We start from the raw sequence: 27,613 nt of genomic DNA, 5'->3' as shown, positions 1-27,613 counted from the left end.
TTTTTATGTCTATGTACAGTAAAAACTTAATTACAACTAAAATATGCAAAAGCAAATAGCTATTATGAAGATGGAAGCAACATTTTCCACAACACCAGAAAGAGGACAAGCCAGAAAGAAAACACTAACCACAAAGTCTTAAGTGAATCATAGAGGTTTGGTTGCTTGGGGTTTGGTTTTGTTTTTTGGTTTTTTTTCTGGGGCGGGAGAGGGTTTTTATCTGGAGGTTTTTTGTTTTGCTTTGGTTTTGTTTGGTCAGAGGTTTTTTTGTTTTCCTGTCATTCTAACTTTTTAACTCTTCAGGTTTCTTGATAACAGAGCTCCCGCCCCAGGGTTTTTGGTTGTTCCCCTCCCACCACCCCCAGCATCCACCCCCTTTAATTTCTATGACCTGAAATTGCATCTCTGTTTAAGAAAAATACACAAGACTGTCAGGCAAAATGAATATATATTTCAATTCCCCCACCTTAATTTAATTAGCTTAATTAAAATGCAGGTGAATATCTTAAAACTATACTAGCAGGCTATGGTGATAAAAATGATAAAGCTGTAAGCAAGCTTTAGTTACAGCCAGGCAACAAAGAAGCACAGAGTTGTAAATTGCTGTTAGTACATATTTTTCCCCCTAGGTTGTTACAAAGTATTCTACATAAATTTGTGTTACCTAGCTCAGGTGTTCAAATAAATGGATTATGTAATTACAGTGGCTTGTCAGTCCTAATGTCTGATCTTTTCCTGTGATGACACTTGCACATAAAGATCACCCCCAGTGTCTCATAAACTTGTAAAATATCTCTATATATAGCATGTATTAACTTACTAAAAAACTTAACTTCCCTGGACATAATGAAATTAAACCTATGATAAAATGCTACTTATGCTGATAATGCCGCTTTATTTTTTTTTTCTTTATTTCTTCCCCATCCCCCAAATTACGGGGTCAGTAATATGTAACCAATAAAAATATCAATAATTTGTGGAACTCACTGTTGCAGTACATATATGTGCTCCTATAAAGGTACTTTGGGTTTAGCCAGTAGCATCCTAGTATCTTTTTAAATACAGCTGCAGAGAGGCATAAATAGCTTTGTGGGGTTTTTTCCTGTGAGTAAAGGCAGAATATATTTTAAAATTTGTATCTTCATCCAATGCATGTTTTTAGATAAAGTTAAAAAATCGTATTTGTACAGTAAGTTACAAAAGATAAATGTTCTGCTTCGGAACCCTACTGAAACCAAAATGGTTAAAAAGGGCTTGTTGCTGACCCGGAATGATCTCTGACACGTATGAGGAGGAAGGGCTCATACATATGTGAAACTTCTGGTGTTTCAAGAAGATGCTAATGCAATTGCTTGCATTGCTTTCTAAACAAACACATTCCAAATAGCTTTTCCCACAGGGCCAGTGTTCCTTTGTGCTCTTAGTGTTGCATGGCCGCCCACTGGCACTTGCTCAGAGCAGGCCGCACCCTCCCCGCAGCTCCGCAGCGATCTGCAGCTGCTGAAGCCCCTGGGTAAGCAATGGCACCGCTTGAATCCTCCACCTGCCCGGCACAGAGACTGCCCCCCAACTCTGCTGACAGACCCGAGCTCTCCTCAGCAAACAGTTGTTCCTGTGGCTTAAGCCTTAGCTGCGTGTCGAAACGAAGCAAGTCTGCCTTCAGTTTGTTTAAAAGTACATGAATGTATAATCTTTTATTTTCCTTCTTCCTGCAGGTGTTCCTTTTGATCCAGAGTGAGAAGATAAAGAATGATTTTGTTTACCGTAGCTGGCTAGCTCGCTGCTGTGAGTCACTTCACCCTCAACATTGCAGAATGCAGAGCCTCCCTCCTATTGCATCAGTCTTGGCAATCCACTTCTAAATTGAATTTTATGTTGTAGGTGGATTCAGGGCTATGAAAGTGAAAAGCTGATTGCACGAGTTACAGTGTGGGTGGTTATTGCACCTCTCATACATCTGGCTTTAGTAAGCAATTACTGCTTCAGTGCTGTGCTGCTATGGTTTGATCAATGCAGCTTTGTCCTAAGCAGTGAACCTTTTTCTTCTCAATTGTCCACTCAATTGCTTGAGTGAAGATTTTCTGCCTTAAAAGACTGAGTTACAACTCCGAAATGTGCAGAGTAAAACATAAAATAGAAGCACCCACACTGGCACAGGAGTCTGTCTGACTCCAAGAGCAGACAGTGTCAGATGGCTGGTCTAGGGAAGAGAACAATCAGGCAAGCATATTTGGTATTTGCCTTCCTACCATGGTTACTCTGTGTTGTCCAAATTCTTGTCCCTCGGTGATGTGCTCTATAATTTCCATGGGTTTTTTTTATTTCATAGACTTTTCCTTTCTTCCCTTGAAACCAAAACATTTGCTATGTTTAATACCCTTTAGGAAGTTTTATTTAGTATTTCTGAGTTAGTTTTTAAAACCCTGCAGAGCACGCCTCAATACAGGTACAGCTGTATTGCCACATGCAAAATAGTTTAGAGGTGGGCTTTTCTGATGACTCAAGCCTGAGACTCCCTGGGATATTATGTTTTCCTTACAGTGCCTCAATACAAAAATGTTCTCTTACCATATAATTTTCAGTAGTTGTTCTTGGAATGTAAATACATTTTTTGGGGGACATTGTGTCATATTGCAGATGTGGTCAACATCTCTAATGTGATCTTCCCAGGCAGACATCACACCTATGGACATGTATCAGTGTCTCTCTTCTAGGACATGCCAGTTTATTTCCTTTTTCAGTAAGCTGCAGTACCAAGTTGTGCTTGAGTGTTTTATATGTGAATGTTTTATGTGAATTTCTTTGATGGGCAAACTCCCATTGCAAAGGGAAATCATGGTTGTTCAGTAGACAGTGTTCATCCCTTTGATCCATGCTGCAGTAGTTCTCTGACATCTGGGAAAGCAGAACTCTTTAAAGGTGCTACTTACTATACAAGAAGTAAAGCCAACACCACATTATCAATTAAAAATTTTCTAGCTCTTTTATAGGAGTTGCTGTTTATTCTTTAGCGTGCATTTTGACATTCTGAATTCTGCCAAGGTTTCAGTAGGGCTGCTGTATTCTTCTGTGTCTGTCTTAAAATTTTGATTTTTCATTCCCAAACAGCTACTAGAATTCCTGCAGAAACAACTATTCTTGATTAGTATAGTTATCTTTTGTGTCAATCATGTAAATTACCAGTAGATCCTTCTGGATAAAAGCTAAAGTAGAACTTAGAAAGTATAATAATACATTCATGTCAGAGTATGATTAGGTATTAAGTCATGAACGATTCAATGCAGAAATATTTGCAAAGGGCAAAAAGTACCATAAATTCATATTTTTAGATGCTAGACAGCCTTTTTTGTTTGTCTAATATTATTGTACCATTTGTACCAAATTCTTCTTGAAGAAAAAGTTAAAAAGCATTGAATCGGCACAGTGATCCATTTCTCTAGAGAGATGGGTTGGTATCTGGAAATTAAGACCAGACTGTTTGCCAGTGTGTATGGTATCTGGAACTGATGGAAGAAAAATCTGATTTGATGTCTTGCTGCATCCTAAATGAGTAGTGTCTATAAATTCTGTGATTTTATGTGTTTTTTGTTGGTATTACCACCCCTTCTACCTGCAACATATTATTGGCACAGCGGGCACAGATATAAACAGCCCCTCTCCTGAAAGAGCGTAAGAGTGGTTCATGTGTGAACAGCCACCTACTCTGTGAGTTGCTGGTAAGACTTGAAAAAGAAAGGAATAATTGATTTTCTTTTTTCCCAGTACTTGAATGAGTCTGGAATTATCAATATCAACCTCACATTCAATAGAATAAGTTCCTACCTCCTTAAAATCAAATTTCAGAATTTTCTGTTCAAACATCCTGATGGAATTTCCACTAGCTGAGATGGAAGATTCAGATTCTTGTATTTATAATTGTGTATAGCAGTGTTGTTTAAAGTTAAATGCAAGTGAAGAATTCTAGTCACATAGGCAAATTTAAAACCAACACAGAATCACAGGTATTTGGAAACATTTTTTCTAGTAGATGCATAGTGATAAGTTTTGTAATGCTTGCAGGAGCTTTGTGCCCCCTTCTCCCTCTGGTTTGCTGTGGTTCATGGGAATTGAATGTTTAGCTCAAAGTGGGCACCAAGTATTAAAAACCTCGATTCATTGCCAAATAATTTTATTCTTTGTTTTAAGAACACATAATACTAAATCTCACCATCTAATTGGATTGCCACTTACCATTGCCCTGCATAAAATAGCTTCTCTCATGCTTTCCATTCTGCTTCTTAATCACATCTGAAATCATGACAGTTGTGCTTATTGCTCTAGCTCTGAAATATAAATTCAGAAGTAAATGCTATAATTATTCCTCTTGACATTGGTATTCTCAGAAATGCTGTTATCACTAGTAAGGCAGAAAGACAAGTTTCCCTTCCCAACTTCATTCTTATGGGATGAGGCATGCATTTACATTAAGCAAATAAATTTGGGAACATTTATTCCGCCTGCCATTGAGTATTTTGCATGGCATATTCTTTTCACAATCCCAGCTTTTTGTTCTTATTGCAGATATTAAGAATAAGAAACCACAGATGGCCTGGAATCTCTATCTGAAGATGGAGACGTCAGGGGAGTCCTTTAACCTCTTGCAGCTCATTGCAAATGATTGCTACAAAGTGAGTCTTCTCTTTAGAATTTGGTGTACGACATATTAATTCAGTGGTTGTACCAACAGACATTTTTTTTACACTTTCCATAACTGTCATCAGCAGTGAACTTTCTTTAATAACAGTGCAAATGAGTTGGCAAGAATTAGTCAGTATTTTAACCTACAGGCCTTCTTAGTAGACAACCCGCTGATTATAGCATTGGTAAATTAATGCATGCTTGAGCTATCAATAAAGATAACAGTTTCTTCTACTAGGGATTCATTGTTCATAGAAATGACAAGAAACTTTGAAGAAAAAAAAAATCTGGCATAGATTCAGCAGGGAGTCTCATGCTGCATTTTTTCTTGGACAGTGGTTTGGTTTTTTCCTTGAAGATCGTAATGGCAATGGGAGATACTCCTTTGTTATTCATAAGGAAATGGAAAGAGAATCCCCAGAACTGCCATTCTGTCTACCCAAGTAGGGAAAAGAGACATGGGGTGTGTGTAATCATTAGAATTCAAACTACTCAGAAAAAAATTGTGAGCTTAACTGTGTACTATGGCAGGATCCCTGATAACACAATATATTCTTCTTTTGAACCTTTTCTAGAGAGAGCTTTTAAAGAGATGAAGTTAGACTAAGCTGTCAAACATTTTTAAAAGTCAGGCTAGACAAGACAATGTCCACTCTAGTAGGGATGCTAGGACATCCCTAGGACATTTAGTAGGACATTTTAGAACAAGTTAAAATATATGCTACCTTACTTGTATTAAGTTTCAAGACTGTGTATAAAAGCTATGTTGATAGTTAAGAGATCTTGGAAAGATTACTATACTTCTGCCTAAATTCCTAACATCTAATTCTTAAGATGATGTCTGTATACAGTGAGATTCAGAGCTGATTGAAGTTTTCTTGCTGTTCTGCAAAACATGAAAAGAAAATATGGGAGTTCCATCTGCAGGATGGATGTAGAGGTATATAAAGAATTGCTTGAGAGGCTTGTAAATGACACTATAGGAGAAAGCAAAAATTTATTATTTTTTGTCCTATGCAAAGACTACTGCTGTGCAAGATTTCAGTAAACAATAATAGAATGCTGTATATAGCATTCTCTCTGTCATCTACAAGGATGATTGTGTTGGGACCTAGAGGGATAGCAGCTAAGTGTTAGAAGGAAATTAATGTTCTTTGGAAAAGTGTCATGGTGAGACACAGGTTCAGAATGTATTGGCCAGAGTTTATTGTATCAGAAGGTGGACTGAAGTTCTTTGGGGAACAACAGTTTTAGATTTAATTTCAGTTAAATGTACACAAGTAAATACACCAGAGCTAGCAGCTATTAGCATAGACTTATTAAAGATACAGTGAACAAATTTGCCACCATAGAGGAAAGATAGTAAACTTTACTGTACTCTAGAGGAGAAGCATCTCCACACTTTGGATCTTTGGATTTATCTAGAGTTCTTTAAAAATGCACTTAGAGGACTAAATTTTTCAGCCTAATTATGTCTACATATGGCCATAAATGACTGCTCCAAAGACCCAGGAATTTAATTCCAACAATTGTTACAGTAGTCTTATAATTTGTATTTCAGCTCTACCAGCTGTTTGTACCTTTTCCACTAAAGGGCAAAGCCCATGTTGTTTGAGTTATGCAGTGTTTTCCAGCTGTTCCTGAAATGTTATGTGGTATTATATTGGAGGTCCACAGACAGCACCATAGCTGTAACTTAAGAAGGCTGTCACACCAGCAGGATGGTGAATGAACATGGATGGAGCAAGGTTAACAGCATCCTGCAACTAGGAGTAGCTGAATGCCTCGCTGCAGGTAGTTGTACAGTGAGGAAGCTGGGATGCAGCATTTCTGCCTAATTTCTTGCTGCTTCTCATGCAATAGCCCATTTTATCCACGTAAGGAACAGCATATGACTTGGGGTAAAACATTTCCTGCTTTTATATCAACTAGAAGTAGGACATTAATCTAGTATCTGCTTAACAGAACTAGAACAGATGCCAGTTTGGAGAAATCAATAATCATTTTTTTAATTTTTAGCTGACATGTCTGTTACTGTTTCTACTCATTGTGTTTACTCCCATCCAATTAAGTGCTTGCCAGTCACCTGTGGTTAAAGTCCTCATGTGTGAAGAAAAGGGAATTACTACTCTAATTGTATCTCTGACTAAATTATCCAGACATAGCTCCCACAGCCTGTCCTTTTGTCTCAGCAGATGCAGGCTTCTAGCCACCAAAGGATGGGAGGTTGTACTCCATCTATGTTCTGTGCTCTCGCAGGGGAAGATTCTAGCCCCAAACAGCATTGCTCTCCTGGCTTGCACAAGTGAAGAACTCTCAGTCATAGATGCAGTCCACCTGAGTCATGCCTACTCTGAAAGCCACACTTACTGCAGTCACTCCTTTTGCACTGACTGTTGTCAACCAACTTGCTGCTTGTTCTCATTTAAGAGTAAAGAACCGAAGGCAGAAAAGATGGGTACACAGTGGATTTTCCTATGCTCAGGAAAAATTTAGGCTCTGGAGTCACTGTGTCTTATTTTGTACTGTACAGTAACAATGAAGAAGAAATCTGTCTCTAAGCCCAGAAGATACTCACTTATGTCTCTGTGACCATCTCTAGATGAGGAAAAGCTGTTCAATTTTCAAATATTTGGACTAGTTTAAGTTGATATTCTATCAAGGACATTGGTATAGTTGGTACAGTACTAGAATTGGGCACCTCATTAAGAAAAATGTTCTGTAACCTAATGTTATCTGTATATGATCAAAACAACAGTGTTGATCATTACTAACTAATTAAGTTCACAGTGCAGTTTGTCTATAATATGTTCAAAGACACAGACCAGTAATATTATAATATCATCTGTTTCCCTACAGTAGAACTGAAAGGTGTCTGGTCTGTGTCACTTACTGCCTGCAAAAAAACAGGCAAATGCACATTGCTTCTGTGACTTCCTACTGATTTCAAAAAACTTAAAATTTTTGATCCTCTTCTGAAAGACAGTCAAATAGTCAGGAATAATGTTTTACTTTCTGTGCAGATGGGGCAGTTTTACTATTCAGCCAAAGCATTTGATGCTCTGGAAAGACTGGACAGTACTCCTGAATACTGGGAAGGAAAGAGAGGTGCTTGTGTGGGTGTCTTTCAAATGATCTTACTTGGCCATGAAGCAAAGTGAGTATTCTGTGTTCTATCTGAATTTATTTTGCTATTTTCCTATTTCCAGTTAGCTGTAAGCCAATATAATAATCTTAGCTTTAGGACTACATATCCTTGTCCAGTTCTTCTTTGACCTTTCAGAGAATACAATGGCCAGTGGTTCCATGTGCACTCTTCAACTGGAAGTGTGTCATCCACAGCAATCATTCTAGAATATATGGTGGAGAATAACTTACCAGCATATGCTATGATCTCTATGAAACCAAAATACATTAGTCATTATCCTAGAAGAGCTAGGTCATAAATGTAGTGTGTCCATGAACTGAGGAAAGAGAACATAATTTCATATTCATGGTGTAAGAATGGAAAACTCCCATGGCGTTTTAACATTCAAAGAACAGAACTAAGGAAAGAGTTAATCAGTGCTATAGGAAGGACACAATTTCTCTAAAAAATCAGTAGATGAGGCTTTATTTTTGCTAAAATTTGCTTTTTGAAGACACTGTCCAGGTCAGACAAATATATGTCTTTGATGAAAGCTTAAAGGAAATTATAGGTGTTTAATGATAATTTTGCTTCTGGCCCATTTCACTGGGTGGGAGAATGAGAGTAGTGAGGCTGTATTTAAGAACTGGTCCCTCATAAATATTCTGCTGTGATGCCAGATGGCCATTGTCCCCTGGCCAGAGCTGCTGGTTCATACATGGCTGGTATGTCTGTATCTTGGCTTCTACATCTTCCTTGTATTCCCTTCTCTGCTGTAATAATCTCATTAACTACTGAATCCTTCCACTGTCCTTTTAGCAAGCAGATGCATTAAAATCCACATAGCTTGCCTGGTTTTCAGTATGCACACAAGTTCATGCTATAAAGTAGCTGGCAAACTTCAGCTTCATATTGGTTTATCCTATTGGTAATGTTCATTTCCATGTTATTTGTGTTTATGTGTCAGGTGCTTTGGCAGTATTAAGCTACATATTGCCATACTGAAGACTAGCAAATAGCATTAAAGAAAAAAAAAATTGTTCTGCAGAACTATTTTGCAAGAGTAAAGATACATAAATTCACATGTGTGTGCACTAAGCTCCAAAATAATTTCATATACCTTTTTTTTTAACATTCTTTTTTCTCCTTGTTACAATTGTATACAAGATCTTTTTTGTTATTGTTTTGTTTTTGGAAGGGATGCAGTGGGTTTGGGACCTAACCTACGGTATGGTTTTGCTTATTCCTGCTCCACAGAGCAATGGACCTCTCTGTCTAAGAGCCTCGTTTTGCAAAATAGTTTGGTTGTGGGTAGTTGTTTATTGTATCAGTTGCATCTCACCCTCATTTAAATCTGTGTCTTATGTCTGTGTAGAGAGACTCTACGGGAAGTGCTGCATCTCCTGAAGAGCACTGGTAATTCTCAAGTAGAATACATTGTCCGTATTATGAAGAAGTGGGCCAAGGAGAACAGAGTCCCTGTTTAAGTCATTGCCACAAAATGGGCCGGGTCAGTTACTACCATCTGTGTGGCTGGGAGATGTGGGTCTTGGTTTCTCCTCTGCATTCTGGGTGTCTCATTCCTTACAGGACTACAGACTATCAAGCAAATTGACACAGCTGGGCAACAGCATAACGCAGTGAGATTGCAAAATGTTCAGCAAATACTTTTTTTCATTAAAGCTTTATTCCTCCTTTTTCTGTTGCACCACTCTAGATTTCTCATTCAAAGGTTCTCGTCGTTTTAGTGGTAGCTCCAACTATCCACAAGTCAAAGTGCCCCCCAAATGTTCCCCAGGTTTCTCAGCACAAGTAACTGGAGTGCTTTGTGGGGTTTTTCTTAGGCAAGTCTTCTGGCCTCTCAAGGAGAATCATTTGTTAAATGGCTGAGACTAAGCTACTTCAACATGAGGTAGAACATGGAAAGTAGAGAGGATGATGGTGACAATCAAAGGCCAGTACCAGGATATCAGATAATACATGAATATTTATATATATTACCTCTCTGGGGTAAAATACAAACCTTATTCTGAGCATTATCCTTTTCTGGATAAATCTCAATAACTAATACCTTCATCTTAAATTTTTGTTTGTAAGGGTTGTTTTCTCTCTTAGCATTAATCCTGAAGATGAGGGTCAGTCAACCCAAAATGCTACAGTCCAAAGTGGCTACTTGCTTTCTAGGTTGGTTGCAAAGCATGAAAGTACCATCTTTTTCAGAGCATGGAGATCTGACCAACTGTATTGTTCAATCTTGCTTCAAGATCTGACACTCAGAACATTTATTCATGTTAATATAATTCATGTGAGTAGTTTAGCAAGCTGATAATAAAAGAACTGGATGTTTTGACTAGTTTTCATCAGCATTTATTGCCTTAGTTAGCAATACATTTATTATATTTTTGAATTTATTATACTCTCCTGTTTTCTAAGGAGAACAGTTCAGGGAATAGATAATTGTAAAAAGTCAACAATTGTAACATAGAAATGTATTATGTTTTGCAGCAAAAAACATTTTAGTATTATTTGTAAAAGGAAACTTTTACAATTCATCGATTTGTGAAGTACTTATGAAATATTTTTTTATCTCTTTGGGGGAAACTCAGAATACTGTATTCTTTACTGTCTGTGTTTTGATTAAAGCTGTTAATTGAATCCACAGTTTAAAGTCTTGTTCATCTGTGTCACTTCATACTGAAAAAATTGAAATAGTGTATTTATTTTGCTATGGAATAGGGCAGATTTGTGACTAAACGTTAAATGTGTATTTAATAATCCTTCAAAGGCAAGTCAATGGCCTTAGTCCTGTTTTTTTATGGTGGTTTGATGCTGAAAATCAGGAGACTGGGTGTATAGGGAACATATACACCTTTCTGCCATGTCAGCATTGAACGTGAGCCAGCAGTGTGTCCAGGTTGCCAAGAAGGTTGCTGGCCTTGTGTTGGCATCCTGGCCTGTATCAGGAACAGTGTGACCAGCAGGGCAGGGAGGTGATCCTAGCCCTGTACTCAGCCTTGGTGAGGCCACACCTTGAGTACTGTGTGCAGGTTTGGGCACTGCAGTATAGGAAGGACACTGAGGTGCTGGAGAGGGTGTGGAGAAGGGCAATGAAGTTGATTAGAGGTCTAGAGAATGAGAGGCTGAAGGAGCAGGAGCTGTTCAGCCTGGAGAAGAGAAGGTTGAGGGGTGACCTTATTGCCCTCTACAGCTACCCAAAGGAGTCTGTAGTGGGGCGGGTGTTGGCCTCTTCTCCCCAGGGATGAGTGATAGGACAAGAGGTAATGGGTTCAAGTTGCACCAGGGGAGGTTCAGATCAGATATTAGGAAAAAATTCTTCACTGAAAGAGCGGTGAAGTATTGGAACAGGTTGCCCAGGGAGGTGGTGGAGTCACCATCCCTGGAGGTATTAAAAAAATGGGTAAATGTGGCACTTTGGGAGATTATTTAGTGGTAAGGGTGGTGTGGGACCGACAGTTGGACTCGATGATCTTAAAAGTCCTTTCCAACTATGATGATTCTATAATTCTGTTTTTACTGGCTTAAGCAAAAACTGTGGGTATCATCATTTGGGTATCTAGAATTGCACTGATAGTTGTGGCTACTTGCATTTACATGTATTTACGTTTAGAAAACTGATGCATCATACTAGCAACAATAACAGAGATTTTTCAGCAGAGGCAGCTTTCCAGTGATTCTGAAAGGAGCACTACTCTTACTGAAAGCAGTTAGAAAACACCTTTCACTTGTAAAAGGCATTTTTGTTCCCACCCACTTTAATTAATGTGGAAACAGATTGGATATACAATTATGAGTCTTGGTACAAAGCTTTGAAAAACCATGTTGGTGGCTTTGTAGCAGATGTTTAATGCATCTAATCACTCCCTTTATTGAAGCTTAACCTGCAGGAGGGCTGAAGATCATCCAAGTCCATTGCAGACCATTTTACATGTTGGTTTAATCTTCTGAAAGATTCTGGCATTGCAGCATAAGGGACTGGGGAGTAATTTTAAATTTCTTATCTGTGAATAGTAAAGAAGTTTTTGAAAACCTCACCTTTATTCACTATAGTCATAAAGTCATATTTGATATGCTAAATAATGTGTTTTCTAGCACAGTACCTTTTATTGACTGGTAATACATTTTTTGTTATTTAAGACACAAAAAACTAGGGACTGTGGGACTTTGTATTAAGCAGAGATGAAACAAAAGATATATTACATACTGTCCTAGCATTTAGGGTCTTGGTAATGGAACAGATACATTGATACTGTTAAAATGCAGAACAAGAAAAGTGTTGAAATATTGGTGTTTATTTTACTTCAGAAATACATTCTAAGGACATCTTCCATTGTTTCATTTGAGATCATACTCAAAGAACAAAGGTGTAAACAGAAGTTATCTTAGCTGATAAAGAAAGGAAAAGTCAATAAAGAATTTCTAGAGCTCTTTCTCTGGTAGAATTAGCAAATTTTTATCCCTACACATTTCCATATTTCCCTGAACTGTGGAAATCTAGGGAGTCAAGGTATTCTAATTAGGACAGCTAGGAGTGAAAGTACATGTGGAGAAAAGCAACAAAAGTGACCTCTACAAAACTAGCAGGCAGTGGAGAATGCAGGTACAGAGTCTGGGAAACAGGTAAGTTTGTTGGGTTAGGAGTGAAGCGAATATAAAACTGAAACAGCAGCATTTTAGATAATGTGGTGGAAGAGAGACTAAGGTAGAAAGAAATTGCTGCATCATTAGAAAATCAAGGAAGTGTTTGGAAAGTAGAATTATTTTTTCCACTCTAAGTAAGCATCTGATTCTGGAAAATAGGATATAGAGAATGCACAGAAGGTACTGTACTGACACTCATGTCATTAATAGTAGCAGGCAGAGAAAAGCCAAACTAGAAACAGTGTTTAACTGCTTTTGGTTGGGCACTAACCCCTGATAGATAAGGAAGATGACCTTTATTTAAACGTGCTAATACCCAAACAACATTTTTGCTAATAACATCTAAGTGAATTACACTGCAGGGGAGGACATTTCTCTTGTCTCTTGCTGAAAGGGTGTTCCAGGATAATATCATTTTGGCCAGCAGCTGAAGTGATCCAATACAGCAGCAACCTTCCTGAATTAATTCTGGAATCCCACACATGAATTCTAAGCACAGCAACAGCTGGAGCCAAGTAATGTACTAAATTAGAGGTGGCAAATTCACTGTCAAGTTCCAGCTGTGTGGACTGTAGCAGGCGTTCAGGTTTATGTAGGACCCTCAGCTAGAAGATAGCTCATTGATCTTCGTAAGAAAGTTGTCTAAGGTTGAATAAAGAACTTGGCCTTAGTGAAACACAAAAGAAGCAATCACATTTATAGTTGTTGCTACATGAAGCTTCACTAGATGGGAGTTACACATACACTAAGGAATACATCTGGTTTTGCCCACTGGCTTACTCTTTAACCAATTTTTCCCTGTTATCTCCAGAAGTTATTTCCAGTAACTCTTTCTTGCATTTCATTTCCAGGCTTCCTTCTCCCCTTCTCATCTACTCATATGATCACTGATTAAGCGAATAATTGCATGAAGATGTCACCATTTTAACCATTAAAATCAAGTCTTTGCTCAACTGTTAGATAAACTGGGCTGACCCTATGTATTGTAAGATGGTAGATCAGCTGATCTTTGTGTTTAATCCAGTAACTTGGCTTTCCATAAAAACATTTCCCAGAAAAACTTAAAGCATCTTAATTTGCAGGTAAATAATGAAAAAATCCAGTATCTTACTTTGCAATTTATTCAAATGCCTAAATTCCCTTTGGTCTTCTAGAGATTGTACCTTAATTCTGAATTCAGCTTGTTTGGCATTATTTTCTAATATTTGATTCTTCAGATTTTCATCTTTGCTGTTTATTATTAAAAAGCCCTTACAGTCTTTTTTTGGTCCTGTTTTTTGGCATGGGTTTGTTTGGTTTTTTAACTTTAGGTATGCATAGACTGCAAGCAAGTCACCTCTGTCTATCCCTTGTAAGAATATTTGCCAAGCTGCAAAACTGGCAATCAGTTAATCAACAGACTTAAAAAAAAAAACAACAAAACATGGCCATGAAGCACTGGGGTTTATTTATCATACTATATGACACTGGAATATTCTCCTTCATCCTGCTGCTCACTGTTCTCTTACATGCATACTTAAAGAGTCAGTCACGGTTTTTTGCCTTATGACAGGGGAAGTTTGCATTAAATTGCTTCTTGACTGTGATGACATCTAGGACTTTTTCCAAAGTTGGTATTTTCCAGGATTCAGACTAACCATTGGAAGAGACAGCCTACCTCTACCTCTACAAAATGTGTATTTTATTCCAGTGGGTTCATTTTTCCAGCTTATGCAGATTGCTCTGTGCAACTATCTTATTTTAGTACTGCTGTTTTACATCTGGATCTGGATCATCAGGTGATATGTTGCATCTTCCAGCCTTCCAGAGTCTACTAAAGTAAACCCCCAAAATAATTCCATTAATGATGTTTACCTTTCATCTTCTGTTACTCTCAGCTTATTTAATATGTACCTTATGGATACTATATTATGCTATTACTTTAAATTCAGCTTGGGACATTAGAAATCTATATATTGTGTATTAAAAACTGTAGTATTGTTGCATTCAGCTAAACTTGTAAAAGATCCATGTCCTTGGAGCAAATACTTCCCGTTCATTCATTATTAGATGAACTTTACAGCATCCCAGAAGATTGATGGAGTCCATTTCTTCAAGACTCCTTGCAGAATTTGAAACAATTTTTTTTTCTTTTGGCCCTGTAATCACATTTAGAAACCACACACCAAAAGCTTACTTTTGACTTTGTAGAGTTTAAACTTTCATCTGGAACAAATAAAGCAGGCATTTCACATCTCTGGGCAACAGACAGTTCCTGAATTCCTTATAGGTCTTGCTTAATTGATGAATTACACCAGCATCTATTTATAGATTTTAAAATAAAATCTATATTTAGTAAGAGCTGTGACTTTTGAAAAGACAGTATTTTCTTCAAATAAAAAGAGAACTTCTGTTTCAGTTCATGTTTACACATTATATTGTGCTTTATTGCTTCAGGTATTATTCTTGGTAATTCTTTAAGAGAATTTAAAATAATGAATGCAGTAAAATAAGTAATGGTCTTTAAAATGTTTTTATAAGTTTTCAGATCTTCAAGAATCTGAACCTTAGGTTATTTTGACAGGAAAAATGCTGTAGGATGGTGTGTAGCAGTTCTCATATACAGCTAAATCTAGCTGAGAAGTGGAATTCTACTACCTTGCACTTTCAAAGACCAAGGAATTACCTTGCTCTTCTGCAGACCTGGCCCTTAACTAGGGAAGAGTAATGAGCCTCAGACTTCACCATGTGTTCCTTGATCACTAAGAAACTTCCATGTGGTCAGTTCTATGAAAAAACACACACAAGAATGCAGTATTTTAAGAACACATATAATAATGTTGAGATGGTTTATGTCACGAAGGAAAGAACCAGGCTTTGTTTCTTATAGTTACATTGCACATTGTAGAAATTACAATTTTTGTTGAGGATTTGGCTCTTCTTAAGCATGATGGGATCATTAAGCCTGTCTGCTCTAAAGCTACTGGTAATCTTTTCCTTGCCTCACATCCATGGGTGAGGCCATTATATGGGGTAGACATTATGTGACAAAACACAACATCTCATTTTGCAGAGCTGGTGAATCAATTCATATAACGTGAAGTGAACATGGTTCCTGAATATCAGTCCATGTGTGAAAGCTGTGTCTAAAGAAAATTTTAGAAAAAAATAAATGACAAGAACTGCTAAACCACATTTAAAAATGCCTGGTATGTTCCAAATACTGAAGGTTATCATAATATTGATACTGTACAAGTTCAATCTTAGTTTTGTCTGATTTATTCGTGATGCCACACATGCTGAACTTAGTCATCGCCAAACAAACTGGTAAGTTATTTATATAAAACAGTGCTGGGTTTCCCAACCCTTTAAATGTAGAAGAGCTATTTTCAGGTCACAAGAAAGTAATTTTTGAGGCAAGCTTTACAAGATTTCCCACTCATTTTATCTTGTTAGTCCCAAACAGGTTCTATTGCTGTGTCCACTTTTAATTTCTGTGTGTTCTCCTTCTCTGCCAAGTGATTCCCCTTCCAACCTGTCCATTAATGTGACTGGCCTGGCTTTTCCTCCCCTCACTCTACTGCTGAGCATTACCTGCTTTGTTCTGCTTCACAGATGTCCTAGGCAAGATTGGGGCAGATTTTTTAAATATGCTAAGTCCTAGGGAGGACTAGAAATCAGTACAACACTGAGAAATAAATCAATCTCTTAAAAAGGTGAGGAAATATTCAGATAAGTACTCAAGAGAAGTTAAATATGACAATACAATTACCTGTGTGTGGGGGAACTTTTTTAAGGCCTAGAAAATTGCATTTGAAACATAGCTTTCATGCAGAAAATGTAGCTTGTTTTCACAAGCATTTCTGATACATACCATCCACTCTATTGTTAAAATCATCACTGCTATTGCTGCTATTCTACACTTGCTTTAATATGCTCAAAAATCTTCAAATTTCATACATCTCCTCAAAATACAACTTAAGCGTAAGAGCAACATGAGGTGGTAAGAAAACATTTTAATAAAATGCCATTTGCCTTTTCAAGCCATGTATGGAAAACCGTTTTTCTAAGTTATTTTTTTCTATATTGCTGTGGCAACTCAAAAGCATCTTTGTGTTGAATCTGCAAGCTCAGTATGTAGTTAATTCTCAGTGATGAATATGTGCTTTGCTTTTTGAAGGCAATTTGGCTTGGAAATAAAATTATGGAAGTATGAAAATGCTGAGCTACACATGCAAAGTATGCTTCTGACTGTTCTGATCGTAAGCTTGTATGAATGTTAAAAATGTGGTAATTTGTTTATTCAATCACCCTTAGCTGTCTGTGATCATATGCACTTATTTAGATGCAGAACTTTTTATATAAAGTAAAAGCAGTTTCCAAAGGGCTGTGAAAAAAAAAAAAAAAAAAGGTTAGGAAATCAAGTTTTTCTGTAAAATCGGTCTGAAATCCAAAGGAGAAACTAGAGAAAAAAATAAAGAAAATTCCTCCAAGGTCACAGCCACTTATTACTTTGTACATATTTATGATTCCTTGAACATTGCTTTGGAATCGACATATGCATGAGATGTCATTCTCCTTTTGGGGAGGGTGAATATTGCCCGACAGTTGTTTCCTAAACAGTAACTATACTAATTTTTAATCATAGAATCATAGACTTGGCTGGGTTGGAAGGGACCTCAGAGATCACCAAGTCCAACCCTTGATCCACTACCGCTTCAGTTACCAGACCATGGCACTGAGTGCCACATCCAGTCTCTTTTTAAATATCTCCAGGCACGGAGAATCCACCACTTCCCGGGGCAACCCATTCCAATGTCTGATCACCCTCTCTGTAAAGAAATTCTTCATTGAATGACGTCCAACCTAAACCTCCCCCGGCACAACTTGAGACCGTGCCCTCTTGTCCTGCTGAGAGTTGCCTGGGAAAAGAGACTGACCCCCACCTGGCTACCCCCTCCTTTCAGGGAGTTGTAGAGAGTGATGAGGTCTCCCCTGAGCCTCCTCCAGGCTGAACAGCCCCAGCTCCCTGAGTATATAGTATAATAGTGTATATATATATATATGATACGTATATATATATATAGTATATCGTATAATATAGTACAGCATTTAATAAATAATTTTGTTGAGTGACCAGGGCTAGTCGGGCCTGCAGTAGGAAATGCTCTGTTGTCGTGGGCACCCAGAGAGTGTTTGTCGTGTCCTAGGTCAGTGCTCACAAGAGAAAACCTCAGCAAGAGCAACACCTATGGCACACGGCTTGTGTTGCTGAAAATTACTTCCAGACCCCCTTTACCTCGTTAAACTGCACTACTACTGCTTTTAGTCTAGAAATTGCGGTGACAACTGCGAATTGCCTCCACGGGCAGTCTTTCTTATTCGTCTTACAGGGGTGGGGTAGCTGCTTGAAATCGTGACTCACATATTCTTGTGTGGTTTTAATTACTATTGGAAGAATAAAACCAGCAGACAACAAAAGACAGATAAGATAATCACCTGACTCTAAAGTTTCAGACAGGCTGGTAATCCTCGGTTGCCTCCGGGGGTGACGGCCTGATGGAACAGGCTTTTTATCAGAGAAAAGCATCCCCTGCTGCAAGGACCTTTAAAGAAACGGTGCAAATGAGGAAAAAAGTGAGGGACAACTTCCCAGAGCACATAATCCCTTCTCAATCTCCGTAAACATCTAGGTGGTTTTGCACTGTCAAATAAGCAGGTGTGAATCATAAAAGAGCTGCCATTAAAGCCCTGCCATCAATCTGTTCTTTCCAAAAGCAGCTCCTCTTCAATTTTAAATTCGGTTTAAGTACACTTTAAGTGACATTGTTACTTACAGTCAACACATGACAGGCTGGTGCTTCTCATTTTAAGTTTTTTGACCGGTCTACTAAATTCTACTCCCTTTCTATACATTTTTTCTTTTTCATAAAAAAACCCCTTTTTTGTCTGTGTGTGTGCATTACCAGGTACTCCTCTGCAAAATCTTTTCCAGACTTTTTTCTGATGTACCCTTTTTTGCTATTGTTGATCTCTAAAAGAAAATTCCAGGATTTTAGCTAAAAGTTTATCTTTGCTGACTTCGTGGTTTTAATTTTCTTGTGACTACTTCAGGGTTTTGTTTTTTGTTTGGTTGGTTGCTTTGTTTTGCTTTTTCACCTCTGTTTCTTCTTCCTTAGAAAAGTAAAGGTTATAAACCTGCAAGGAGGAATTTCCTAGGGGTTTTAGATCTCAAGCTGATATTCACTGCCTGGTAGATGAAACCTCTCAGATGCTGACACCTACAGTCATCACTGATGGAGAAGTTTACAGCTTATTTGTCAACCTCAACTGAGCTCATCCTTAACATTAGAAAAGCTAAAGGTGAAAGTTGCATGCTTGCTCCAGCAAGAAATTTAGACATGAATACTGTTGTTTAGTTTTAGGCCCCTCACTACAAGAAGGACATTGAGGTGCTGGAGCTACAAGAAGGATAACAAAGCTGGTGAAGGCTCTGGAGAAAAAGTCTTGTAAGGAGAGGCTGATGTTGAATATCTAAATATCTCACCTCTTCTCCAGGATCAAAATCTGTTCCCAACAGCAACTTAATTGAGCAATTTGTTCTTCCTTGGCCAAGATGCAGGCCTTCTTTCAGTTATCTCTTTCTCTTCCAATGTGTTATTGTATGTAAATGCAGCATTTGAAAACTTTTTATTTTCTCTGAAGCTCTTCTAAGTTAACTTTCTATTTATTATCTTAAAAAATACTACCATATAGTGTAGATCATAAAAATCATTAGGCATACAGAAGTTGGGTCAGTTTTGAAATTGTCATTGTGAGAAACTGGACAAGAACAGGTAACACCCCCACCTTTAATGAAGAACTCACACAACCATGACACATGCTGTCCTATAAATCACTTTACTTTTCTAACATGAAGACTTGCACTGGTTTCTTGCTTATTTTTAACACGCAGTTAAAGCTGACATTTTGGTTTTGTCACCTACATCAAACATGGTGTGGGACAACCATTCCTCATTTCACAAAGTGAACAAAAGATGCACCTAAGTACACTTCTAAATGTAAAAAGGGTTTCCAGTTACAGGAGAAGTAACTCCCTTTTGCATAAAAACTGTTGCTAGTCTTACTTATAATGGTCATTGAAACCTTGAACTTTTGATCAGGTTTGTTCAAAGGTATTCTTGAAGTTCTCTAAAGGAGTCCAGGGCCTCATAGGCTCAGACTTTCATTTTCCAAGAAGTAAGGTTTGACCAGTTCACAGGGAGCACTATAGCAACACGTGGGATGGAGTTCACAGGGACAGCTCCTCTTCATTAAAATTGCAATAAATGAATATTACTGCTCTGGTGAAGTACATCCTACTCACTTGAAACTAATGCACTCTTTCTAGTCCCAACCTCTAGCATTTCTCTACCTGCTTTTGTCCTTCTAAACCATTTTTTACTTCTCTGCATAGAGTACTTTGGACTTTCTAAGGATGTGGCAGCTGGTAACAACTCTAAATACAATTGCCTGAGGAGAGAAAGCAAGAACTGTGTTCTGCAGGAAACATAATTTTTAATTACAATACTAAATTTATTTTTTTAAAAGGGTGGTATCTTCTATATAAAATAAATTCTTTTCCAAAGTGGCTTGCAGGGCATTGGTGCTTGTTTTGAAGAAAGGTGTTTTGTTATTTGATTATGGATATGGAAGGTAGCAACTGGTAAAGCTATGGGGGAGAAAGTAAATTAAAAAAAACTATACTTGTATTCAGAGAGCTTGTATTTCTACTTACTCAGTAGAAAACCATCAATGCCAGCCCTACAGTTGGTGCCATGGACTTCTGTGACGCAGCAGAAGTTCCAGTCCAAGCTGCACAAACACCATCCTACCTGCAGCTGTATCATCTCCTGACACAGCAATGAAAGCTGCAGCTGCTGTGGCAGCAGTTTCAGTGAAGCGACCATGAGGATCAACAAGATGCCTGGTTGGATCATAATAAACCAAGATATCAGGAGGGTATCTTGAGGGAGCAACCCATGGAAAATGAGGCTATTGTCACAAACAAAAAGCAAAACAAAAAACCCGAAATAAAACAAACAGCAAAGCAGAAGAGAAACTGCCCTCCCATGCCACCTACACTTGAGTAGGGAAGCATTATTGATATAAGCAGAACCTGTTTTCTCCCACATCCCCTTTCTAGGGAAATGGCTCATGAAGCGTTCAGCCTTTGAAACTGAAAGCTTTGCCTCCTGATGGTTCCCCTGGGCCTGCTGCTGCAGGGTGTTCAGCCCAGGGGAAACCATAAAGGCAGAATTGCAGCTTCTATTAGGTCCAGGGGAGCAGCCAGCACCAGTCTGGAATGAAAGAGGGTACAGCTCTGACTCTAAAGCACTGGACACTAACAACCCAAAAGGAAAAGAGACTTCTGGAGGGTTGAGAGAGAAGCCATCCCAAGGCAGAGCAGGAAAATCTCACCTGCACCCCAGGTAGAGGCCTCTGTTTGGCTGTCTGCATAGTTTTCTGTGGTTAGAATAAAGTCACGTCAAGAAACTTACACTCACTGATGTGGCTGTAGCACCTGTACTTCTGACTATTAATTTAGTACAATCTGTTCATACTGGCTTTCACCAGTAAGATAAAAAGCAGCTTCAAATTCACATCAAAATTATTCTCTATGTCAAGGTGTTATATTTTTGTTAAACTCTTAACATGCCTCTTTCAATAAACACTTCCATTACTTCATATATTTCATATAATGTACATATAATGTACAGAAGGAATCTGTAATATATGTGGGACTGTTTTAGCATGGTCATGTCTTGGGAGAAAGCAAGATAATTGGAAAAACATGTAACTACTTTTTTTGGTGTATGTGTGCTCTGCTGGCAACTGCAGCACATTATACTGTGTGCAAAGAATACCTGAGGCAAAGCTTAACACCAAAGAACTCAGAAAGAAAATCATGAAAAAAAAAAAAATCTACCTCCTCTTGAAACCATTTTATATGGCACAATCCAGGAACTCTTATGCTGCATCTAATACTAAATTCCTGAAGAACTTTAGATCTAGAGGATTTGGTTTGTTTGGGAGTCTTTCCTGAGTGTTTCCAGTATCTTAGACCACATGTAATGATAACATATTCCAGTAACTACTATGCTTGCATCTACTGCCAAGTTTCCTTCTGATTTAGTTCAGATACTCAGCTCTGGAGCAAGCTGTCTTTGGTAACTTCACTTTAAATTCAAAGATCCAGAACGTCTGTTTGTCTAGTTGCATAAACAAATGTAGAGCCTCATAAAAAAAAAGGTAGGTGCTCCAAGATGCTCAGAGGTTAGATAGCATACAAATATGAGAGTTTGTTTAAATAAAATCCTAGGAGAGAGAGAGGAAGAGGGGATATACAAACAAAACCAGTAAACATCTGTGAAAACCTTAGATGTGAGGGGCTGCTTCTATTAACAAAGATTGCAACCTCATAACTTAGAACAAATGGCTACCTGTAACAATTTCCAAGAACTACTTTTGTTTTCCTCTGTAACCTAATCATGGGCCAGATGAGTTATTCCTCTCCAGTTTATTTTTTTCCTTCTTGAAAAGTATGTTAAAAATCCAACCAGGATGTGCTCCTGGCTGCATCTACACTTCAACCAAGATAAGTACTGAATTAAGATACTTGCAAAACTCATTTTCTTGTGGAATACCTCTCCCACATTCATTACTTCTGATTATTTATCTTAGGGGACCGAAAGATAAAACTGAGTTTTAGGTTGGCTACTTAAAATGCACAGCTTATCTTCACCCCTTTCTAAGGACACGTCCAAGTATTACCCTCCAAAAAAAATTGTTTTATTTGTGTTGCACTTACTTCAGTGTTTCCCATCTCATAATTGATTTCTACGTAAGACTTCAGCTGGCTGAGCAATAAATTGCTGTTTTGTTGAGGAAAGACCCTGTTGTACTATAACAAGGTTTAATGACAAGGACTGCAAAGGAACTTTGATGAGAACTGGAATTTTGCTGTCAGAATCTGCAGCTCTGGAGCTTTGTGTGTTTGAATCCAGAAACAGACTGCATCATCACATCGCTGTATGAAATTCTCAGCAGAACAAGTAGATTTCCACATAATTTTATTATGTCTCTGAAAAGTAAAAATGTACTGATGGAATACCTGTACTGAGCTTGCTAGTCATACCATAACATGCCAGGTTTTAAGATAAAACAATTACCTTCCACTATAAAGCTCAGCAAAGCCTTTCAGGCTTCAAAAGGAGACAGCCTACATTTCTCAGGTCACTCACCGACATCCTGCTGAAAGCAGTATGTCGGAATGTCCTCCATTCCCTTTGGATGAAATCATAACTTTCAGTAACACTGTTCTAGTGTCACTGGTTTTCTCTGGAGTCTAAATTAAAGCAAGCAGTCCAGTCAAAAGACTTTGTATGCACTGAGAGGAAAACATCAAGCACTGCGATGAATGCAGTTTGGAAACTAATGCAATGCACAGAATGGACTGCTGTAATTATCCAAAACAATATATGTATGTAAATTCTGTTTGCTTTGCATAGCATGAGAGCACTTTAAAGAAGGGAACAAAGCCCTTCTACATGGTAGTTCCGATGCAAAAAAAAAAAAAAAAAAAAAAAAAAAAAAAAAAAAAAAAAAAAAGAAGTCCTAACACCTTCCTCTCTGCTCCAATGAAACTGGAGAATGCAACGCACATGAAGATATGAAGATGTTCATAGCTTCCTGAAACTTCGTAGTGCTTTGGTGGCACACCTCCATCTGGAAATACCAGCCAGCAGGCTGTCCAAGTACATGGTGACAGACTGGAATTCTTGCACTGTTTGCAGGCAGCTCTTGCTCATATAGGAAATGCGGCTGCTGCTCGTACTCTGCCTTCCTTGCTTTGTCCCCGGTCCAGATCTGGGACAAATGTTCCTCACCAATACACAATTGCTCCCTCCAACTAGAACGGGCTCTACAGCTCCGGCATGGCTGCAGAACAAGCAGCCTTTCCTCAGAGGACAGCCTGGCTGCCAGGGCAGTGCCCGCTGTCCTGCAGGAGCACGCAGGGCTCAACCTTTTCCGAAGCAATTTTATCAGACCCTGATCTCCTCAGCTGACCCAGCAGCGCTTCACACGGTTTGTGCTGAGGCCACCGAGACACGACGTGTTTATACCACCGTTCGGAAACACTCGGTCTCCCCCGCAACCGAGCTCCCGGCCACGTTTAGGATTGCGGGCTCTTTTTTTCCTGGTCACTGACCTATAGCTGTGCAATTCCAAAAGGCCAGAGTGCACGTTCCTCTAAGGAGGCCCCGGGCCCGGCAGCCATCCCACGCTGCCCCAGACGGGGAGCGCAGCACAATCCCGCCAACACCCGCTACCGGCGGCGCGGGGTGGGGAAAGAGACAGCCCCAATCCCTCCCAAGGCTCCGACGGCTCCAGCCGCCCCGTCCACAGGAAGCAGCGGGACCTGGGCTACCCCTTTCTCGCCTCCCGCCTCAGCGGGGCCGCGCCGCGCCTCAGGGGCGGGCGGGAGGTGGGGGGATCCCCGCCAGGCCGCTCCCCTGGCGCCAACGGCCGCCCTCCCTCGGGCTGCCGCGAGGAGGAGGAGGGGAGGCGGCGGGCGGCGCGGCCGCCATTGCCCCACCAGGGTGTGCCGGCAGGCGGGGCGGCCCGGGAGCGGACGGGAAAGCGGCGAGTAGGGCTGACGGGGCCGCGGGCCCTTTAAGGCGACGGCGGCGGAGCAGCGTGCACATCGCCAAGGCAACCGGGGGCGGGCACCGGCGGCCGCGCTGACGTCGCGGGGGGGGAAGCTGAGCAATAACAGCAGCGACGAGGGGCGGTGCGGCGCCGGTGCGCCTGCGCGGCCTGCGGGCCTGCTTCTATTTATGTGGGGGGGCGCCAAGATGGCGGGGGTGGAGGCGGCGAGGAGAACGTAGGGGCAGCTCCTACCGGGCGGCGGAGGAAGGGGGAGGGGAGAGGGAGGAGCCGCCGGTGGGAGGGAGCGGGGAGAGCGGTGTCACCGAGCGCGTGAGGCGGGGGCCGGCGAACGGTGGGCGGGGGCAGGGGGGGGTGGCGGCGGAGGATGGCGGAGCCGCGCCGGGTGCCGTTCATTAGCCTGTCACCCGTGAGGCGCCGGGAGGGCGAGAGTCCGGCGCTGGAACGGGAGCCGGGGGGCCGCGAGGCGGAGCAGCCGCCGCCGCCGGCGGGCCGCGAGGCGCCGCTGTTGGCGCCGTTGGAGCCGCCGCACGAGCTCTCCCGGCCGGAGCCGCCGCCGCCGCCCCGCGAGAGCGCCGCCCGCCTGGAGCCGCCCCGAGAGAGCGTCCGGCCCGAGCAGCAGCCGCAGCGGGAACCCCCCCGGCCCGAGCCACCGCCGCTGCCGCCGCCGCAGCTACCGCCGCCGCCGCGCCAGAGCAGCCGGCAGGAGCCGCCGCCACCGCAGGAGGCGCTCCCACTCCGCCAGACGGTCCGCCTGGAGGTGGTGCTGAAGGACCCCACCGAGGAGGGCTGCGTGGAGTTCAGCTACCCGGAGCTGCTGCTCTGCGGGGACTCGCGGGTACGGGACCTCCCCTTCCCCCTTCCCTCCCGCCGGGCCGGACCCCGTCGCGCTTCCTCCGCCTCCTCTTCTCGGTTGGCAGCGGCCCGCGCCCCCGGCCTCGCCGATAATGTTATCGGTCGCCCCGTACTGCTCGGGGGTGGTCCCGGCCCGGCGGGGCGGTGCCCTAGGGGGAAGTCCGGCGGCCTTGCAGTCGCTCCGGACTCCTCCTGGCGCTGTGGCTGCGCCTGTGCCCGTGGGGGAAGGGAGGGATTCCCAGTTGTCGCCCCTGTTCGAGGGCTCCCGGTGTCTTGTACGAACTGGCTCCCCACCCTTATCCTTGTGTGCCCGGGGAGTGGTAGTGTTGTATCCTCCCGTCTGGGAGTTTATTTTCCGGCAGCTGAATGAAGCTATTACCATGCCGGTCTGTTTTCCAGATTGTCTGTAGGCTGTGTGCAGGTAAATGAAGAGTTAGTCCGGCTTTGCCACAAGCTTTGGGAAGCAGTCTGGTGAGCATTAGTTGACTTAGAGATGAGTTTCTGCGGTCTTTGTGGGGCAGGGATGAATGAGAGCTCAGTGTTGTTGAAACTGCAGCATCACCTATACCTGTGCAGAACTTAATTTAAGCAAAAAAACCCAAACAAACTACTTTTCCAGTGCCTCCCAACCAGAAAATATTCGATACTTGAACTCCTTCGGTTGTTAAGGAGAAAAGCTTGTGCAAAGAGCTATATGAAGCAAGCAGCACTAGCTAATCAACGGGGTGCAGTGTTTAAATAGGAAGGAGAGACACATGTCCTTAAGCTGGTCCCACTTAAGACACCCAGTGAGTTGAGGATGCCAGTGAAGTGCACTTGACTTTAATAGTTGTGACTTCTCTTAATTTTGGTACCCAGGCAATTGTAGAGAAAGCTTACATCTTGTTGGAAAGGGTAGTGACTACTACTAAGAAAGTTATGATAGTTCTGGTGATAAAAGCAAACCTCAAGCATCAGTAGTGATACCACTGTTGGATTCTTACCTCCAGCACAAACTCGAGGATGGCTAAAACTTCTGTTTTATGAACTAAAGTGCTGCTAGTGTTGATGCCATAACTATACCGAGCAGCTTGCTCACTTTTTGTTCTGTAGCAGGAGGGATGTACACAGTGAATTGTGTTCAAATGTGGCAGGCAGAAAAATCAATGACTGACTTTAATCCCTCTGAGATCTTCTGATGCAAGTTAAAAGGTTCTTTCTGTTCATCCTGTCCTACAACTGTTGTGGGAAAGCACTCCTGCCAGATCCTCTGAATAGGTATAGCATACACATGCTGCTCTGTGAAGTGCTGTTGTTCTGAGCAGTTCCTCTACGAAGGTGAAAATTGTGTTAAATGTTGAGAAGCCATTCAGTATGTGGGGGCTGATTTTTCCCTTCGGTAGTTCCCAGTTCCATAACTCCTTCTTTTCTCTAGGTTGGGAAAATGCTAATTGCAAAATCAGGGACAAAAGGCTTTCTAATGTTGTTTAGATGCAAATTTCATTACTTCTGGGGGGAGTTAGGGGATTTTTTTTGTGCGTGTGTGCAGTTGGCATCAGAGACTGCTTTTATGGTAAAAGTACAGGTTAAAATGTTTTATAAGAAATTATTTACATTTTGCAGCTCTCTGTAGGGGTCCAACATGAAATGAATGGATGATAATGGCCTGTCTATTGCTGGACTGTGTGAAACAACCAGCAGATGATATAAAACATTGTCATAAATTGTGATCCTTTTTAAAGTGGTTCTGGACTGGTATTTTTGTTTAAAAATGAGTATGTGGTTGGCCTGTCAGTGGAACTTCTTGCTATATGGTAGAAGCTGAAAAAGCTACTTTGATACGGACTTAAAACCTTGTATCAATCAGCATGATAAGAGAGGTGAAATGCATCTTATCCAGCAATGAACTTATTGCTTGCTGCTTCCTTCATAGTTTTAAGAAAATATGAAAGGAGAATTTGCTCTTCACAGTGCAGGAGGCTTAGGATGAAAAAAGTATTTCACCTTGGGTGTTCTCTGACCAACAAATTATGTAATTTGTTCAAAGTTCTAAAATAGAAAAAAATTGTGAAAGGAACACTTATCTTGCTTGTGTAGTAGGATAGCTGTGGTGATTTATGCTGGTTAATGGCAGCAGAGAAAATGACCTTGTTAAAATGAAGCTTGACTGAGAAATGCCTGACCACTTTTCTGCAGAATCTTGAGTTTTGCTCTTTCCACGTAGGTAGGAGCTAGTTGGCAGTTGATGCTGTGAATTTAAGTAGAATTTTAGTTTTTTGAATTTGTTATTTTAGTAATAAATCAGTTTAAAATGAGCAGTTAATGTAAACTTAGCTATGCAAACTGTTCTTGGAGTGTGAAGACTGAGTGGGTGTTCAGAAAGCTAGTGTCGACTCCTTACCCCTTACAAGAAGTTGCTCAACTTCCTTATAACTCTTTCCATCAAAGTTCCACATTACAAAACTAGGAGCTTGTCTTTCTATCCTGTAATGTTCCTTGGAACTGCAGCAATGAAGAAGGCTCTCCAGAGGCAGGCTGCTTTGAGAAGGCAAGGACTAAGGCAGAGGAGTAACTTCAGATATTTAATAGGTGTCTTAATGAAATGGTAGAGAATCCCAAAACTTGCCT

The 27,613-nt window shown here is 40.7% G+C and overlaps 2 protein-coding genes across 5 annotated transcripts in view; both read left to right on the top strand.

The window, feature by feature from the left end:
• IFT56 (intraflagellar transport 56) overlaps nucleotides 1-10,465 on the top strand; it is a 45,913-nt gene extending 35,448 nt beyond the window's left edge. For 2 of the 3 annotated variants that reach the window (XM_071732433.1, XM_071732428.1), the window contains 4 exons: nucleotides 1,716-1,785; nucleotides 4,561-4,667; nucleotides 7,701-7,834; nucleotides 9,180-10,465. In XM_071732433.1, the coding sequence (XP_071588534.1) occupies nucleotides 1,716-1,785; nucleotides 4,561-4,667; nucleotides 7,701-7,834; nucleotides 9,180-9,291 (423 nt within the window). In that variant the 3' untranslated portion in view covers nucleotides 9,292-10,465. Of the gene's footprint in view, nucleotides 1-1,715; nucleotides 1,786-4,560; nucleotides 4,668-7,700; nucleotides 7,835-8,484; nucleotides 8,530-9,179 lie in introns of all 3 variants that reach the window. The other variant, XM_071732424.1, reaches the window with a different exon arrangement.
• Nucleotides 10,466-24,413: 13,948 nt separating this feature from the next.
• UBN2 (ubinuclein 2) overlaps nucleotides 24,414-27,613 on the top strand; it is a 53,000-nt gene continuing 49,800 nt past the window's right edge. Inside the window, exon 1 of one of the 2 annotated variants that reach the window (XM_071732500.1) lies at nucleotides 24,414-24,989. In XM_071732500.1, coding sequence (XP_071588601.1) covers nucleotides 24,519-24,989 — 471 coding nt within the window. In that variant the 5' untranslated portion in view covers nucleotides 24,414-24,518. The remainder of the gene's footprint in view (nucleotides 24,990-27,613) is intronic. The other variant, XM_071732493.1, reaches the window with a different exon arrangement.

This window comes from Heliangelus exortis, chromosome 1, assembly GCF_036169615.1.
Source record: "Heliangelus exortis chromosome 1, bHelExo1.hap1, whole genome shotgun sequence".
In the NCBI taxonomy this organism is placed as follows: domain Eukaryota; kingdom Metazoa; phylum Chordata; class Aves; order Apodiformes; family Trochilidae; genus Heliangelus; species Heliangelus exortis.
Note: the sequence above shows the minus strand (reverse complement) of the source record. Positions and strands in the feature narration are given on the sequence as shown.